This window comes from Tiliqua scincoides, chromosome 4, assembly GCF_035046505.1.
Source record: "Tiliqua scincoides isolate rTilSci1 chromosome 4, rTilSci1.hap2, whole genome shotgun sequence".
Taxonomy (NCBI): Eukaryota; Metazoa; Chordata; class Lepidosauria; order Squamata; family Scincidae; genus Tiliqua; species Tiliqua scincoides.
Window position 1 is genome coordinate 39253146 of NC_089824.1, and position 16619 is coordinate 39269764.

Sequence of the window (16619 nt, forward strand, 5' to 3'; positions counted from 1 at the left end):
GCAGTGAAATTTTGTTAAGTAACAGATCCACTAGCTGCACGTAGCATATTAACAATGCTTGTGGGCTATCAGAGGTTTAGAGAACAGAGACAGCACACTTATAAAATCTTCTGTAGAGCCATGATGTCAGTGTTCAGATGGCAATATCTTAGATCTCAATACTGGTGCCTATATGCTCCTATTTACAGCTCTTTAGAGATTATATCAGTACGAAGCTGTAATAGATGAAACAGGACCTTGAATTCTCACATTACTTGACCTGATACAAAAGGATGAAGTTAGTGAAGTTCCTCTCACTAACATCTGTTGTGAGTTTTGAGACTTTTTTAAAAGCTAATTAATAATGAACATTGTGTCACAAGAGAGGTATTTTGGGTCTAATAGCATTGTGCCTGCTAACCAAGTGATACATCATTACCCAAAAAGCCAACATAAGCAGTTTAATTCTGCCAAGCCTCAGCACTGTGCTGGTGTCTTCAGAAAACAGATTTACATCAGCATTTTCAACACTGTGCAAAGTTTTATCTCAGCAGCCAATGCAGCACAAATAGAAGTGAAAACCAAGTGAGGGGGGAGAAGAGTTCGTTGGGAACTCACATATGAAATTGCTGATCTTCTAACAAAAATAGTTAGCTTGTCCTCTAATCAGCCTCTGTGCAAGAGGACTGGATGGGAGCCACTGTAACATCAATGTTTAAAAGTGGATCCAAGGGGATCTGAGAAATTACAGGTTGGTCAGTTTTTAGTAAACTGATGGAAAGTACAGGGTGTCCACAAAAACACTCCCTGATTTCACGATGTTATGATATCTAAACTAATTCAAATATATTGATAAACATGTTGTGAATGGATTCTCTAACAACAGTTATTTCATTTTTTTCTCAATGAGCACCTGCCAAACAGATGGACTGGTCATGCTGGATGAGATGATCAGGTGTTCTGCAAGTGGCCTGCGAGGTCATCGGACCTAACTGTCTGTGACTTCCTTCTTTGGGGGTACGTGAAGAGCACAGTTTACGTACCACCACCACCTGCAACCCTGGAGGAGCTGAAAATTTTGATCACTGAAGCAGTTCGCATGATAACTCCAGATATGCTGCAGAGCGTCTGGACCGAACTGGACTATCGCATCGATGTTTGTCGAGCAACCAGAGGGGCGCACATTGAGTGCCTTTAATGCTACCCTATACCACATGAAACTGTAAATATTATTGCTTTGTTTCAAGTGAGATCCACTTTAGCCTTGATTTGCTGGCTACTTGCTGACTCGGATCCTGAGGTCACCTATAAAGTGGCTATCTTTGCCCTGTCGGCAAAGAAAATACGAGCCAAATTTTTGCTGTCTCAAACTTAACTTTCATTGTCCTCTTTATTAGCTTGCAAGATTCTGATAATTGGCTGTTTATTATTGAACCTTTTAAAAAATATCTTTATTTTATGGTTCTGATCCATGTTAAGTATTAAAATCCCTTGCCTTATTCTTTTCGTTATGTAGGCTGAAATGTTATTTTGTGCTTTTATATGTACATATTGGGATATGTGCTCTTATCTATTGTAATGACCTATGGTTATATAATAAAACTTCATTTCATTTCATTACCACATGAAACTGAATGAAATCCTGCATCCTGAAGCTACTAACTGTGAAAGATTATTACAATAAAGTTGCATGTTATATCTGTTTGAAATCAGGGAGTGTTTTTGTGGACACCCTGTATAATTGAAGATAAAATTATTAAGCTTATAAAATTACAAGCATAGTTTCTGCAAGAGTAGCACTTTGAGAGTGTCAACAGTCACATGATAGAGACAATTGCGTGGACAATAGCATACTGGTCTGCCCTGTTAATTTGCAGGTTCTAAACCAGCAGATTTAACTCACCATGGGTTCTGAACCCACAGTGGAAGGCCAGACCTGAGCTCCAGATACTACCAGAGATGTTCTCTAGTTGCATCCAGGAGGCTTTCTGAGGCTTGGAGGGTATACACGCAGCCCCTGCTGAACTCAGAAAGGCCTCCAAAGATGCTGGAAAGGCACTTCCAGTTTTTATGAAAATCAGAAGTGCCTTTCGTCACCTCTGGAGGCCTTTCAGAGGCCTGCAGAGGCCACATGCAGTCTCTCTGGGCTTCAGAACACCTCCGGACATGACTAGAAAACATCTCCGGTCACATTCAGAGGTCATATGGGACTGGACCCACAGATTTACTTATCCATGGGTTTCAGTATCTATGGGGGGGGGGGTCCAGGAATGGATCCCCCATGGATGCTGAGGTACAACTGTACTTGGACTTCCAAAACTTTTTTTTGACAAATTCCTCATCAAAGATTTTTGAGTAAAATGCTAAATAATGGAATGAAAGGGCAGATCGTGGTATCTGGTTAAAGAAGAGGAAACAGGGAATAGCAATAGCAAATGAGCAATTTTTACAGTGAAGTGAAGTAAGAAGTGGTGTCCCCTGAGGATGTGACTTGGGATGGGGCTTCATTTATTCATGATCTGTGGGGGAACAAAGAGGTGGCCAAGTTTGCAGATGACACCAAACTATTCAGGATTTTAAAAAACACAGCAGATTGTGAACTGTTCCCAAAGGACCCCTCCAAACTTAATGGGCAACAATCAGTTCAATGTTAATAAGTGCTAAGTGATGTACATTGGGTCTATAAAATAGAACCATTCTCCTGCTTGGCTTTTATCCTGGAACACCAGAGTCAGCCTAGAGTTACAAAATTGAAAAAAGGAAGAAACCAGAAACTAAGCAAAGTAATAGGTACTTTTAAAAAAAGTCTTTTTCAAGTTATCCTTAAGTTAGGTAGCAGGCCACTTTCAAGCATCATGGTGGGCTGCTGTGAGATACAGAAGCTGGACTAGATGGGCCTATGGCCTGATCCAGTGGAGCTGTTCTTATGTTCTTATCATCAACATGAACTTCAGCATGGAAGAGAAATTCCCTGGTTACTACAGCAAGCAAGACAGAGTCATGGGTGGCCCTAAACAGTTTTCCTTGTCAATGAAAACTGCCTATCTTCCTGTTCAGAGATGCCTGCACTCATAGCAGGTGACAAGGAGAACAACATAGCTATGTGAATAGGTTTGCCCATGACTAATGCGAAGCAAGAGAATAAGCAGCCTTTAGACCTGCCATTGCTAACAAAGGCACCATAACAATATTAGGAAGATAACCTGCCAACTACACATACAGGAATGTCTGATAATATTTGACCATGGTCAGAAATAGACAACTGAAGATTCAATTGGCAAGAGGTGACCTGTTGATTGAATAAGAAGTTAACCCTAACATACCATAGTTGTAATTCATGCATGTTCTTTATGAGTAGAAGTGTGATTTTTTGGTGATAATGAAATAAAAATACATCACTGCTTTCTACACCTCATTTTGTAAAAGGAAAAACCCCAAAATCTGCAAAAAAAAAACACAACAATGTTCTAACGCCTAATTGACTGAGTAATGACTGTGGCTGCCTTTGTTGATGCTGCCACCTATATCTCCTACCTAGTACACTTTAAAGGCAATTAATTATAATTCGCACAAATGCACCCTTGGATAAAAACATATAACACCACTTTCTGCACTTTTCCCTTGGGGGAAAAAACAAAATCTGCAAAAAAATAAAAACCTTTAAGAACATCTGTACCTATGAGTATTGTTCTCTCAAAAACTTACCAACAGATTCTGATACTCCTTCCTCAAGAGTCTGAGATGCCACAGATAAGTTTTCTGTTCTTTCTGACAAATTATCTCCTTGCAGTCTAGAAAATTGGAACACAAACAATTTTTAAATTGAACAGACTATTCATAGGATTAACAACTAGCAGCAATAATTTTTTAAGCAGGAGTTTATAAGGCAGTACACTAAAGGACCATCAGCTTCCACTGCAGAGTGACACTGCATGAAGACAGGGCCATTACCAAAGAGAATTTCAAGGAGACAGTGGAGACCTCTTGCCGCTGCATAGTTTCTAGTCACCTGCTTGATGCAGCAGAGCTTGTGCGGATGCCACTGAGCCCTGAGGACTGCATTTAGTTAGAATTGGGCCCTAATTTTTTTTTTAATCGCATTTGTAAATTTAGTTTAATTTACAATCCTAACATCTCCAGCTCAGAGTGTCACAAACATGCTGTAATGCATGCTTGTGACTACTCGTGAGCTGGCAGCGCAGGTCCTGCCAGCACTGCATCCAAGAGCAGCGCCAGCCTAAACAGGTAGGCTAGAGCCGACCAGTACAGAAGCATGGGAAGGGGACGTCCATGGACAGGGGGAAGGCAGAACAGGGGAAAGACTGGGCCCAGAAAGAGGGTGGGATTGGCCGAGAATGCCTCTGCCATATCCTAACCCCCTCCCAGCATTTACACTGGGCTTCCTGGATTTGCACCAGCTATATAGCTGGATGGACCAGAGAAGCCCCACAGCGCTGGCTGGGGCTCAACATGGGGTAAAGTCAAAAATATCCCCTTACCTCAGATATTCTCAAGGTGTGTCTTGGGGCATCATGGGACCTGTGCTGACTGAGCTGCTCAGCAGTGCGAGTACCACACGACATGCTGGAGCGGCATGCGGAAGTTTAGAGTGGTAGGTTGGGCTGTCTGGCAAGCTTCGGAAGGGCCTACCCACCCTCCTTTGGTTGTTCAACATGCTTTTGGGTGCCTTTTCCAGGTGCGAGCCTGATGTAAGGGTTGATGACATCACACTGTGTGTCACCAGCACTTACTTCTGGGTCTGGAACTTGATGGGGGTGGTGCTGGCCAGGTAAGTTTGAGAACTGCAAGCATCACCCTGAGGACACTTCCAGCCACCTCCTAACCTATACTGGATACAGCACAGGCCACGTGTCCCGGCTGCGCCAATACAGGTTAGGAATGGCTGTTAGAAAATTATACCTCACCTTTTCATTAAAAAAAAAACAGTGCTGATTATTAATGTACAAAAAAGACCACTAATAAAATAAATACATATAAATCTGTGCTAAGTGGACAGAAGCAACTGTTAAAGTGGTGGCTCCATTACATATTGGAGAGGGAGAGCAATTCTTCCTACTTCCTAGCTGTTACTGGTATCTCCCTTGTGTTTCTTTCTAAATTATTACCCCCTCCCCTTTGAGACACAGCAACATCTTCTAATTCCTTTTGCTATTTGGCTACTTCACAAACCACTTTTGTTGAAAATAATAACTATTCTAAGTAATAATAAACAACGTAGGAAAAACAAATCAAATTGTCTTGGGGCACATTTCTTATCGATACTCCTAAAAGATCTACAAGTGCAATTATTGTCTCAAAGTCTGAAATTATTAGGGTTAACGAAGTGATAACAAATCTGTAGCTCCTTGTTAAAAATAAAATTATAAAAATATGCAAAGTATGACTACATTTGGGATCTTGTATTTTGAAATGTTACACATACACACAAGGTAGTTACATAGGTAGTTACATATGAAATATGTAGTCATAGGTAGTTACAAATGAAATGTATAGTCTAAAAATATTATGTATTACTCAAATGTCAGAAATATATTTGCTCTTAGGTGCTATTTTCTTTACAGTGCTAAATTAGAGCCCAATCCTGTGCTCAGCGGCACAGCTTTGTGCCACTGAGCGCTGTTGCAAATGTGCCATAAGTCATGTTTGCAAGCCTCTCTGCTGGGCTCCAGCCCGTGCTAGCCCAGCGCCAGCCGGTGCTAGGCTAGTGCGGGGCAGTCACCCAGCCTCCATGGCTCGGTGGTCTACCTGACTGCTGAGCTGTGGCACGGTAAGTGGGGGTGGAGCCGTTCCAGGGAGGGGGAAGGCCGGCGGGGGTCGGAGAGAGGGTGGGGGGATGTGTGATGCAGAGGCATGACGTAGGGAGGGGCGGGCTGGAGGCATGCCAGTGGAGGGAGGGAGGCAGATCCGCAGAGCTCCACTCCACAGGATCCAAGGCACTCGTGCAGGGCTTGGCGCCCTACACGAATGCCTTTACCTTACCACCGACCTTTTGGTCAGCGGTAAAGTGAGTAGCCCCATTGCGGGGCTGCTTACCTTAACCGGGGAAGGGAATGAAAGTCTCCTTCTCCTGAGGAGAGGCGCCTCCTGCGGTAGCCCGGGGCGTGCAGCCGTTCTCGGTGCTACCAAGCCTGGGCGCCCCGGGCAGCTCAGGATTGGCTGCCACTTGGCAGTAAATTCAGGAATATAAATATGAATGACTGATCAAAAACAAATAGGTCTGGTCCTTTTTTCCTTCTGTGAAATGAAAGAGGTTGTAGGTGGCATTTATTCGCATAGCCTAGATGCTGCTCTCCATTAAAATTCTTATTTCTTTATAACTAGCACCTTTCATTGCCTTACAAACATGAAGCCTATAAATCTGTAATCACTCTGAATGAGTTCATTCTTGCTGCATGCTACAACATTCAATATCATTGTTCATTTTTTAACAAAAAATTATTTGTTAACATCTAAAATGGCTTTGCAAACTCTGATTTACTAAGGATGTGATCCTGTGTATGTCAACAGTGTCCTCTAAAATGCCTCCTTGTATTAGTTTCTACAACCATTCCTGGGAGATAAATATTTATTTAAAAAAATCAGAATACAAGCAATGCTTCATGGAACTATTTTACATTTTTCTGCTTCCTGACAGTCTCATCAATTTCACCGATAACGTTTAATAAACAGAACTTACTGGAAAGAGTAAGGGACAATTCAGAGTCTAGAGAAGCTAAGGGAAGTCAGATACTGTTTCTTCAGCAGATTAGCACAATGAAAAAGAATGTTCATTTAAAGAACAACATACTACCACTTGCTTTTATTAAATAATTGTTTTGAGGGTCCTGCAGAGCTTCAGAAATACAGGAGAAAATCCATTTGGAATATCTGCTTAATTGTCATTTGTTTTATGGGGCAACCACAAGTTTCACTGGTATAACTATGTTTCACAACCTGAATTTTCTTACAAAGTTCCTAAAATTTATTTTCAAATTTTTATAATTATGTTCATTTGTATACATGCGTAACAAAAAATTCAAGTCCTGATACCTATGTTGGCCCTATTACATTTCCTAGGGCTTCCTGTGCCCAGATCATGCCACTGGAGCCATCTAACAATGCCTCCTACTTTCTTTTTCTTCTTTGGTTAGCATCTTACATCCCAGGACACTGCCAACTCTAATCCCCATCTCTGTTATCTTATGCCTCAAAGAAACATGTGAACAAGAGGCTGAGCTTCCTCAAGTCTGCTGGTTAAGTATGCTAGATGCCTGGAAGTGAACCAGAGAAAAGCAATTTCAGTTGATCCCTTCATGCCTGTCCAGCTTGCAGTTGTCTGACTCACAGTGCAATCCTAACCTGCCCTGACTCTAACCCTTTTAGGATTAAATTAACACAAATTGAAATGCAGTAACAGAGATCCACCAAGGGCTGAAAGAATTTCTCTTTATCTATTAAGTGATTATTATTTTGCCTAACAAATTTCACTTCTCCAGAATACCATGCATTACTACATTATCAATCACAGAGAAAATACATATATAAACACAGAATTAATACAGTATACCTTATGATAGCAGGTGTTTGTACTGTTTCACACAGGGCGCAATCCTGGCCCTGACATAGGCCAGCACATGTCCCCTGTGCCGGCCTTGGAATGTCACAAAAGTGCCATTGTTCCAGAGAAAAGGTGAGGTTGCACCAGGCATGTCAGGCTGGCATGGAAGTCTAGGAAGGGCACTTGTGCTGGATCCTAACCCCAGTCCCAGATGACCCAGAGTAGCTTCAGGTTGCTCAGATCTGCATCACCTCTTTAGATGGCGCAGATCTGAGTAACCCCATTGGAGTTGCTGTGGCATTACCAGGTGTAAGGGGAATGAATTCCCCTTGCCCCGGGCTGAGCCACCAGCAGTCCCAACTCTGTTTTTGATACAGGGCAGGCCAGACAGCCTCCCCATTCTCGCACAGGTTAGTATTGGGCTGCTCATAATTTTAAATAAGCAGACATTTATAGTCAGAATAAGAACAGCATTACAATAGCTCATATGTAAAATGGATTCCATGTAAGATGTAAAACGGAAAAAGAAGAAGGAATTTAAACTGATACTGCATAAATATGAACTATTTATAAAGCATTGAATACCATGTTGTCAGGATATGGAATTGGTAGGAATAAATCACTATCATAAATATTAAAATATATGAAACATTAAAATATATAAGCAGATTGATGTTTAGAATAGCTCCTCTAATATTTATTCATTGAACTAAATATTTTTATTCTCTATTTTACACTGAACATAGAGTGCAATAGTGTGCAGGTGTCTTATTTTCAGTCTATTTCTATGCACTTGAGACCCAGTCCTATCCATATGGTGTGCCAGTGGAGCATGCACTCCACTAGTGGGCCAGGCTTTCTTACCATCTCAAAAGCACTGTAAAGCACTTTGCAATGGTGTGAAGGCTGCATGTGCCAGCAGGAAGGCCAGAGCCTCTTTCCCCCCATGCACTAGCAGCAGGAACAATGCACACCAGATGGAGGATGAGCATGGCAGGGGGGTAGAATGGACAGGGTTGAAACAAGGCGGGTGGGTCTTAAGAACATAAGAGCCCTGCTCAATCAGACCCAGTCCCCATCTAGTCCAGCTTCCCCCTCTTCTTTTGTATGCTGATGATATGGCCCTGATATCCCGAACTAAAATAGGATTAAGGAGACTGGTTAATGCCTGCATAGAATATTTTACCAACAATGCCCTTCAGCTGAACTATGAAAAGTCCAAGATTGTGGTGTTTGGGCACTCTTGGAAACCACAGTCTTGGCTTTTCAATGGTAAATCAATACAACAAGTAAAGGAATTTCAGTACCTTGGTCTCCGGTTTCACTACCGGCATTTCTGGTCTTCCCATCGTCTTACAGTAATTAACTCATCCAAACTAGCTGTTCAGGCTATTACTCGTTTTTTCTTCTCTTGGGGTAACTCATTCATTCCAGCTGCTCTCCAGGCTTTTAATGCCAAAGTTACACCTCAAATTTTGTATGGCACTCCTGTTTGGATGCCAGCATTAAATGATTCAATTGAAAAGATACATTCTAATTTTCTATACAAGATCTTAGGTGTACCACATTGCATTCTCTTCACAGCACTTTGCCTGGAGACAGGCCAATATAGGCTGGAGTTTCTAGCTTGGTCCAGTTTCTTAAAATACTGGGCCAAAGTGTGCTTCAGGGCTGACCAAAATCCAAAGGGGTTTTTGACTGACTCGCTGTTGTCTCCTTGCTTAGCTCTATTCAATAAGAAAATCAGACAAATGGCTCTCGAGGAAGATCTACAAGGAGCTGCTACAGGTATTGGCAACCTTCAGTCTTGAAAGACTATGGTATCGCGCTCTGAAAGGTGGTTCTGGCACAGCGTCTAGTGTGGTTGAAAAGGCCAATTCGGGAGTGACAATCCCTTCCACACCGGGAGCAAGTGCAGTCTGTCCCTGGTCTGTCTCCCTGGCTATGGGCCTTCCTTCTTTGCCTCTTTGCCTCAGACTGTTGGCAAAGTGTCTCTTCAAACTGGAAAAGGCCATGCTGCACAGCCTGCTTCCAAGCGGGCTGCTCAGAGGCCAGGGTTTCCCAATTGTTGAGGTCCATCCCTAAGGCCTTCAGACCCCTCTTGCAGATGTCCTTGTATCGCAGCTGTGGTCTACCTGTAGGGCGCTTTCCTTGCACGAGTTCTCCATAGAGGAGATCTCTTGGGATCTGGCCAAGGGCAGACAACCACACTGGATGTTCTCCATGTGCACATTCTTCTTCTTGCAACACAACCACACTGGATTGCAGCTGCTACACTTGAGATTTCTATCAGGCTCTTGATAACAAGACCAACAGACATAGAAAGGCAAGAGATTTTGGCTGCAGCACAAAAAAAATGTTCGCCCCTAAATTCCCATCTTAACAATACCTTTGGTCTACAACCAAAATACCTGTCCTTCTTAGAGTGCCCCTTTGAAAGGAGGGCTTTTACATTAGCCTGATGCAACGTGTTGCCTTCTAATGATCTACTTGGTAGGTTTAGAAATGCCCCGAAGGAAGTACGATTTTGCAGTTGTGGTCTCAGAGAGGTAGACTCTCTTCCACACATTGTTCTGCATTGTGCTTTTAATCAGGTGCTCATAAAACTATATGCCTAATAAAGGTTTGTTGTAGTTGTAGTAGTAGTAGTCCAGCTTCCTGTATTGCAGAGCAGCCCACCAGATGCTTCAGGGAGCACACAAGACCACAAGATACTTGCATCTCACTGCCACGCCCCTGCATCTGGCACATTCTATTAAACCTCACACACCCCAACAAAGACACCACACTGCACATGGGTTTAATTTGGGCCACTATAAAAACAAGTGACCAATGTTTAACATGAAACCTACTGTACACACCTTCCTTCCCTCAGGCCCTGGGAGGGCGGGTTATGGCTGCTGGGATAACTCCAGAGCAAAGGGACAAATGTCTCAGGGCCCATGAGAGGGGTCGCAGAGTGCCAGGCCCAGGGTCAAAAAGCCTGGGACCCAAAGGAGGGAAGATAGAAATTTCATAGTATCTCAGAAAAAGTTTGCAAATAGTGTGAAGATTAGCATACACATTTTGTGTGAGAGCCTACATCGTTTTATATGTCGTAATTTGTAGAAATTATGTTCCAATGATCATATGAAATTATGATTCAATGGAGAAGGGAAGGGAGCCTAAAGAAACTTGTACCTCCTGATAAGATTCCCCTCAGAGGCCCTGAAATGTCTTCTTACTGCAAGGAGAACTCTAGCAGCTGAAATTCCCCCATGGGATGTGGTGAAGCCCCTGCCAGTGCTACTGCACCAGTGTAGAGGAATTAAGGTAGGATTGGGTTGTAAGGCTGCATTCCTATACAGATTTACCTGAAAGTTCCAACAAAATAAATTGAATTTACATCTGAGCAGACATAAATAGGATTGTGCTGTAATCAGGGTGACCAGCTACAATGCAGAACAGAGTGCCTATATGTTATGCTATATGCCCCAGGCCTGCAGAGAATTTACAGGCTGGATAGAACAAGGCAAGGCCCTGATGACTTGGCCTGCATACATACAATGTAAAAGCACTGTTGCATCATGGGAGTGGCTGATGCATTACCATATCACCAGACATGTCACCAGATGGTGAGTCATAGGATCACCAGACTGTAGCCCGTCTCTCATTGGCCAGTGCCAGTATATATTGCAGCCTGTGTAAGCTGCTGTGTGGAAGATGATATGTGGAGTGTCTGCGGGAAGCTACGTCGGTGAGGTTGGTGATTGGAGTAAGAGTAAGAAAGAGAGCTATCTGTGCTGTTTGCTTGCAAAACTGCCTTTGAACTGTAAATATCTTGTACATACTTCAAGTAAAGGAACATCTGGTGGTGGAGCACTGCCGTGTGCCTCGTTATTTTCCAGGAGTACTTGCCTGACTTTGGGTCTCTGGAGCTGCGGTGTCGGCTGTGTACTGCAACATGGTATGGTACTATACCATAACCATGGTATAGAGGCAGGTATTTTGGCAGGTGCAGTTTTTTCAACCCTTCCATGTTGAGCTGCCCCTGCCAACATTCCCACTTCTAAATAATGGTAAAAGGTACAGGCACTGTGTCCTCCACTGTAGCTGGTCACCCTGGCTGTAATATTCCTAATTTGTTGTAGCATTCCTGATTAACATAAAAAACAGTTGCTTATCATCCCCACTCCACTGCCAGTAAAATACCATATTAAAAGGGCCAGTTACAAAACCATATGAAAGGCTATTTGCAAATACTGTAGTTTTAAAACAATGTCATCCTTATAATGAACAAAACACTGACATGTAACCAGCTTGTGAAACAATCTAATAAAATTTCTATTTCAGCCTTAAAAAACACAAAGCTAAGGGCAGAAATATTATCTGTATGAAGGATATTTCTTTCCAACAATACACCTTCAAAACAACCTTACTGAAGCAACTACAGCAGACATTCTTCTGTTCCCCCTTCCCCCTCCACCAAAAAGGTAGTATTAGTACTGGAATTAACAGCCTGTGTAATGGAATTAGTCATCCTTTTCTTAATGTTAGTCTGTCTCTGACCTGTCATGTTTGATGGAAAAATTGATTAATACTGTCTACAATCTCCAAAAATAATTCACTCTCCTTAATTTTACATTAGCAACCTTCTACACTACTGGAATTCCTTGAGGACAGAGGCAGTAACAGTTTTAATATAATAATGATAAGGTCTAAAGTGCAGATTTGGGGATCTGCACAGAACAAGGTTTTATGAATGGGTTCAGCAGCTGATGAGAGTTCCAGGACAACTGGCAAGCGTGGTGGTGCTAGGTGCAAATATATGGTCCTAGCCAACAAGGCTATGAAAGATAAATCCAGAAGATGCTGCTTAACTGTGGAATAAACGAAACAAATTAACACATTTATGCAAATTTTCCTAATTATAACTGTATGGTAAAGACCTCTTTACAAGTGGAGTAATGTATTTCAGTTAATTTGTTTTACTCAGAAAGGCATTCTTATGCTTTCTAATGAACAAATGAAGTTGTCTCCTTCTGACTAAGATCAGAGTCTATACCAACTGTTAGTTGCTTTCTAGGATTTCAGACACAGGTCTTCTGTAGCCCTATCTGAGATGTCAGGGATGGAACCAGGCATCTTCCGCATGCAAAGCACATGCTCTACCACTGACCTACAGCTCAGACCCCACCTGTGCCTGCAAAACTGTAAGAAAAAGAAAAAACCGGGCACTTCCGGTTTGCACACTAAAACTGAACTGAAACTGTCCATTTTTTTTTCTTTTTTCTTTTTACAGTTTTGCAGACACAGGGAGCCCTGTGGAAGGCTATCCGCACTCCCTGAATCCTCCAGGACTGCAGTGCTGGCTGCAAGTAAGTAGAAAACTCCTCTCCTGTCCCCGGCAGCAGTGCAATCCTGGGGATCATGTTGCTGCCTTCCCCCCTCCCACCAACAAAATACAGTACTCCAGTGGCGTCACTACGGGGGTGGTGTGGGCCGCATTGGGTGACAGCGCAAGGGAGATGATGCAGACTGGGGGTGAAGCGGTAAAATCGCAGTGGTTAGGAGTAACCCCATCATGTGATATGCTGTTGGATGCAGAATTTCCCGTGGAATGCAATGAAAAAAACCAGAGTGAAATATCTCCTTTCTATCAAAAGTTATTGGCACAAAACCGGAAAACAAAAAATGCATGGTGCCCAATGGAAAGTGAAACCAAGCTGTACTACGCGTTTACTTGTGAGAAGGTGAACTTGCCTTAGTCCGTCGGCAAAGGCAGGCTGAGAGGAATCCAACACCAGAATGGTCCTGATCCAATGAATGTAGCCCCCCAAAACAACCGAGAAATAGGTCCCTCCCTCTAAGCTGGCGAATGTATTGAGCCCTATGGAAAGTGAAACTAAGTGAAATGCCACATGGTCGTGTTTACTTGCAAGTAAGCAAACGTGCCTTGGCTCCTGGGCTGGTCAGGCAAAGGGAAATGTGAGGCCACCAGAATGGTCCTGGTTTGATGCAACTGGAGCTCAACAAATGTTCCAGAAGGCAGCCCCCCACATAAAAAGAATGAAACAGAGGCTTGACAGGGTAAGGTGAATTTTTTTCTATTTTAGGCTGCAATCCTATGCACACTTTCCTGGGAGTAAGCCCACTGACTATAATGGGACTTACTTCTGAGTAGACAGGCATAGGATTGGGCTCTCAGACTTGTAAAGCCAGGTGGGTCCTGACAGTGATAAGCTTGAAATATAAAAACTTAAATTGAACTTTGTACTGGGTAGGGGTGAAAATCTTACTGATTCTTTTTTTTTGGGGGGGGGGGTGTTATTGCAGGCAGATTACAGAGAAAATTCACTTGGTGGAACAGGGCTGGCTTCCCCTAATTTAATTATTTATAATTATTTATTTTAATTTGCTTTATGATGGGTCCTGGACAGATTGTCATTCTAAAAAGTGGGTCCCAGTGCTAAAAGTTTGAGAACTGCTTCAATAAGGTGTTAGTAAGATGACACCTGGGGGGAGGTGACACCACTTGTAACCAAAATCACTAAAATCACAGTTTGTAAGAATAATATCATCATGTTATATATCAATCAACGTGTAATTTCATGCAGAATGCAATGAAACAAACTGCATTGAAATATCTTTATTCTATCAAAAGCTACAGTCAAAAAACCAGTAGGGGAGGCATGATGGTAGATCACCACACCCACCACCTGAAGTGTTGCCCCGCCCACTGCATGGGGGTGACACGCTGGCCTCCTGCACCAGGTGACGTGAACCCTAGTGACGCCACTGCAGTACGCCCTCCCTTGTAGGAGTTTGGGAAGCACTGTGCTACTTGTTTATAGCCATTATCTCACATAAGAAAAATTACTCAGTCTTTTCATACTTTCTTTCCCTGTGAACCATTTCACTTTTAAAGCTTGTTGGAAAAGAATTCTCTCTCTTTTTTTTAAAGAGCTACAGTAAAGTGCATTCCAGAAATTCAAACATTGGCAAGCAAGTCTCTCCAGGTTTCTCTGCCATCATCTCAATATGTTTAGAATAGAGTCATCTAAGATCCTGCTGTTACTGATATTTTCATTTCATGCTAAAATGAGCCCCCTAAATTATCACTCCATAAATAATAGTTTAATGGATTAGCAGCTGGTTTTCCAAAAACCTTAATAGTGTTTAATAGTAATTGCTGTTGGTGTAAAGTTAGAAATAAGCTTGTGAATTAGGGAAAATTTTGTTGCGGCTCTACCGAAACTGGGCAATGGAATAATCAATTGCTTGGGGGGAGGAGGTGTATTCAAGGAAGACCACTGTCGTACAGCTTGATCCCTGCCTGCCAAATAGTTCAACATGCAATTCCACAGCAGGCCACTACATACTGTACAATCAATCCTGCTCAAGGCAGAATGGTCTACAATTGACAATATGCTCAGAAGTTCACAAGATTGGGAACCAAGTGACTACAAAAACTGACGAAAGGTGACTTCATGATGGAAAATAATGTTGTGTAAATTAACTCTGCTGGGCTCCTATCTGGAGCATATCTTCTACATAAACTACTGCACTGCAAACAATACTATTTTTCATGTTAGGGTTGGCACAAACCATTACCTCTCACATGTCTACAGTTATTTGGGACAAGAGAAGGGAAACAACAAAAGATGGCTAGACATTTACTTCTGCACTGCAAATATATTCACACTGTGGTGGTGCCTGGTGGGGGGGGGTGACAGCCCTCCTGGAATCCTTCGGCCTCTCTGCAGAGCCTTCCAGAGGGTTTTAACCACCCTCTTCCTCCTCCACTTGCTGACTTTGTTCAGAGTCACTGGGCATGCTGCCGGGTGTCCCACTAATGCTATTTGGTCAATCCTCACCCTCCACCCTTGTCTCAGGAGGCATGTCAGAGGGCCTTTCTCTTAGGGCACAATCCTGAGGGCACCCTCGACTGGCGCAAGTCCCTTGTACTGGCTGAAAAGTGTTGTGAAAGTGCTGAAAAGCACTTTCGCGTCACCTTTGGTGGAGGGAGGCCAGACATGTGCTGGCATCCAGATGCTGGCCCAAACCCCGTTGGGACAGCAGAGGAGGTAAGCCCATGCTGGCCAAGTCAGGCCAGTGCGGGGACCGGGGAGGGTGGGGAAGGGGTGTTTTGTGGCAGGGGAGGGCTGACAGCGGGCAGGTCTGTGGGCAGGCAGTGGGTGAGCAAGGCCAGGACCAGTGAGCAAGGGCAGGACCCTGGTCCCCGGCAGTCCGGGGCAGCTCCAGGTTGCTCAGATCTGCACGATCTCTTGATTCCCCTTGCCCCAAGCTGAGTCACTTTCACCCCCAAGTCTGAGTTGGATACAGGGCGGGCCAGCCAGCCTCCCTGTGCCGGCGCAGGTTAGGATTGGGTTGCCCATTTAATGCAACACCCTTCAATTGAAATGAAATGTCATTTGTGACAAGCAATATTCTACCTTAGTACTCAAATGTTTACATTCACAATAGGTTGCAATCACATACACAACTGGTCAGTATTAAAGTGTGATGACTTGAGTGGGATTTACTCACGAGTGTTTGCAGTTGTGAAACAAACAATAAAAACAAGCGCTACCAAACATTCAAGGGACAACTATTTTTTGATTTTCTTTGTTTAAAAATTATAAAAACAGAAACCCTAGATTTTCAACAGCAATAACTGCATCTGTCATAACAAAGAGAAGACACTTGCAATTTGTTTTGTAAGGGCTAGAAAAACTTTAAGACAGACCCAGTACGAATGTGTAAACTCTAAACAGATTAAGCAACAGAAGGACAATTAAGACTACAGTTATTCCTTCTTTCCCTTACATAGAGACCAATTCTTCTTGACAGACTCTATAACTCTATAACAGAGAATGTTTTGATTATCACATCAGCCTTTTTCCCCCCAAGTGTTGTTTCTGGATTTACTCAGTGGGAAAATGTGGTCAGCTAGGGAAATTCTATGCCCCATGAGATTTTGGTTAAGCTGCAACATAAATCTCCTGTCTTATGTTGTTTGTTTCCCATGACAAAGGTAGGATTTGGAAATAATGAGGGTGAGCCATTTCTTTTAAAAGGGGGAAATTCACAGGGAGTTCAC

The 16619-nt window shown here is 42.9% G+C and overlaps 1 protein-coding gene across 1 annotated transcript in view; it reads right to left on the minus strand.

Moving 5' to 3' along the window:
• The window catches only part of C4H8orf34 (chromosome 4 C8orf34 homolog), a 125890-nt gene that overhangs the window by 31733 nt on the left and 77538 nt on the right, over window positions 1-16619 (minus strand). The window contains exon 9 of the mRNA XM_066624407.1: window positions 3685-3770. Within this exon, the coding sequence (XP_066480504.1) occupies window positions 3685-3770 (86 nt within the window). The remainder of the gene's footprint in view (window positions 1-3684; window positions 3771-16619) is intronic.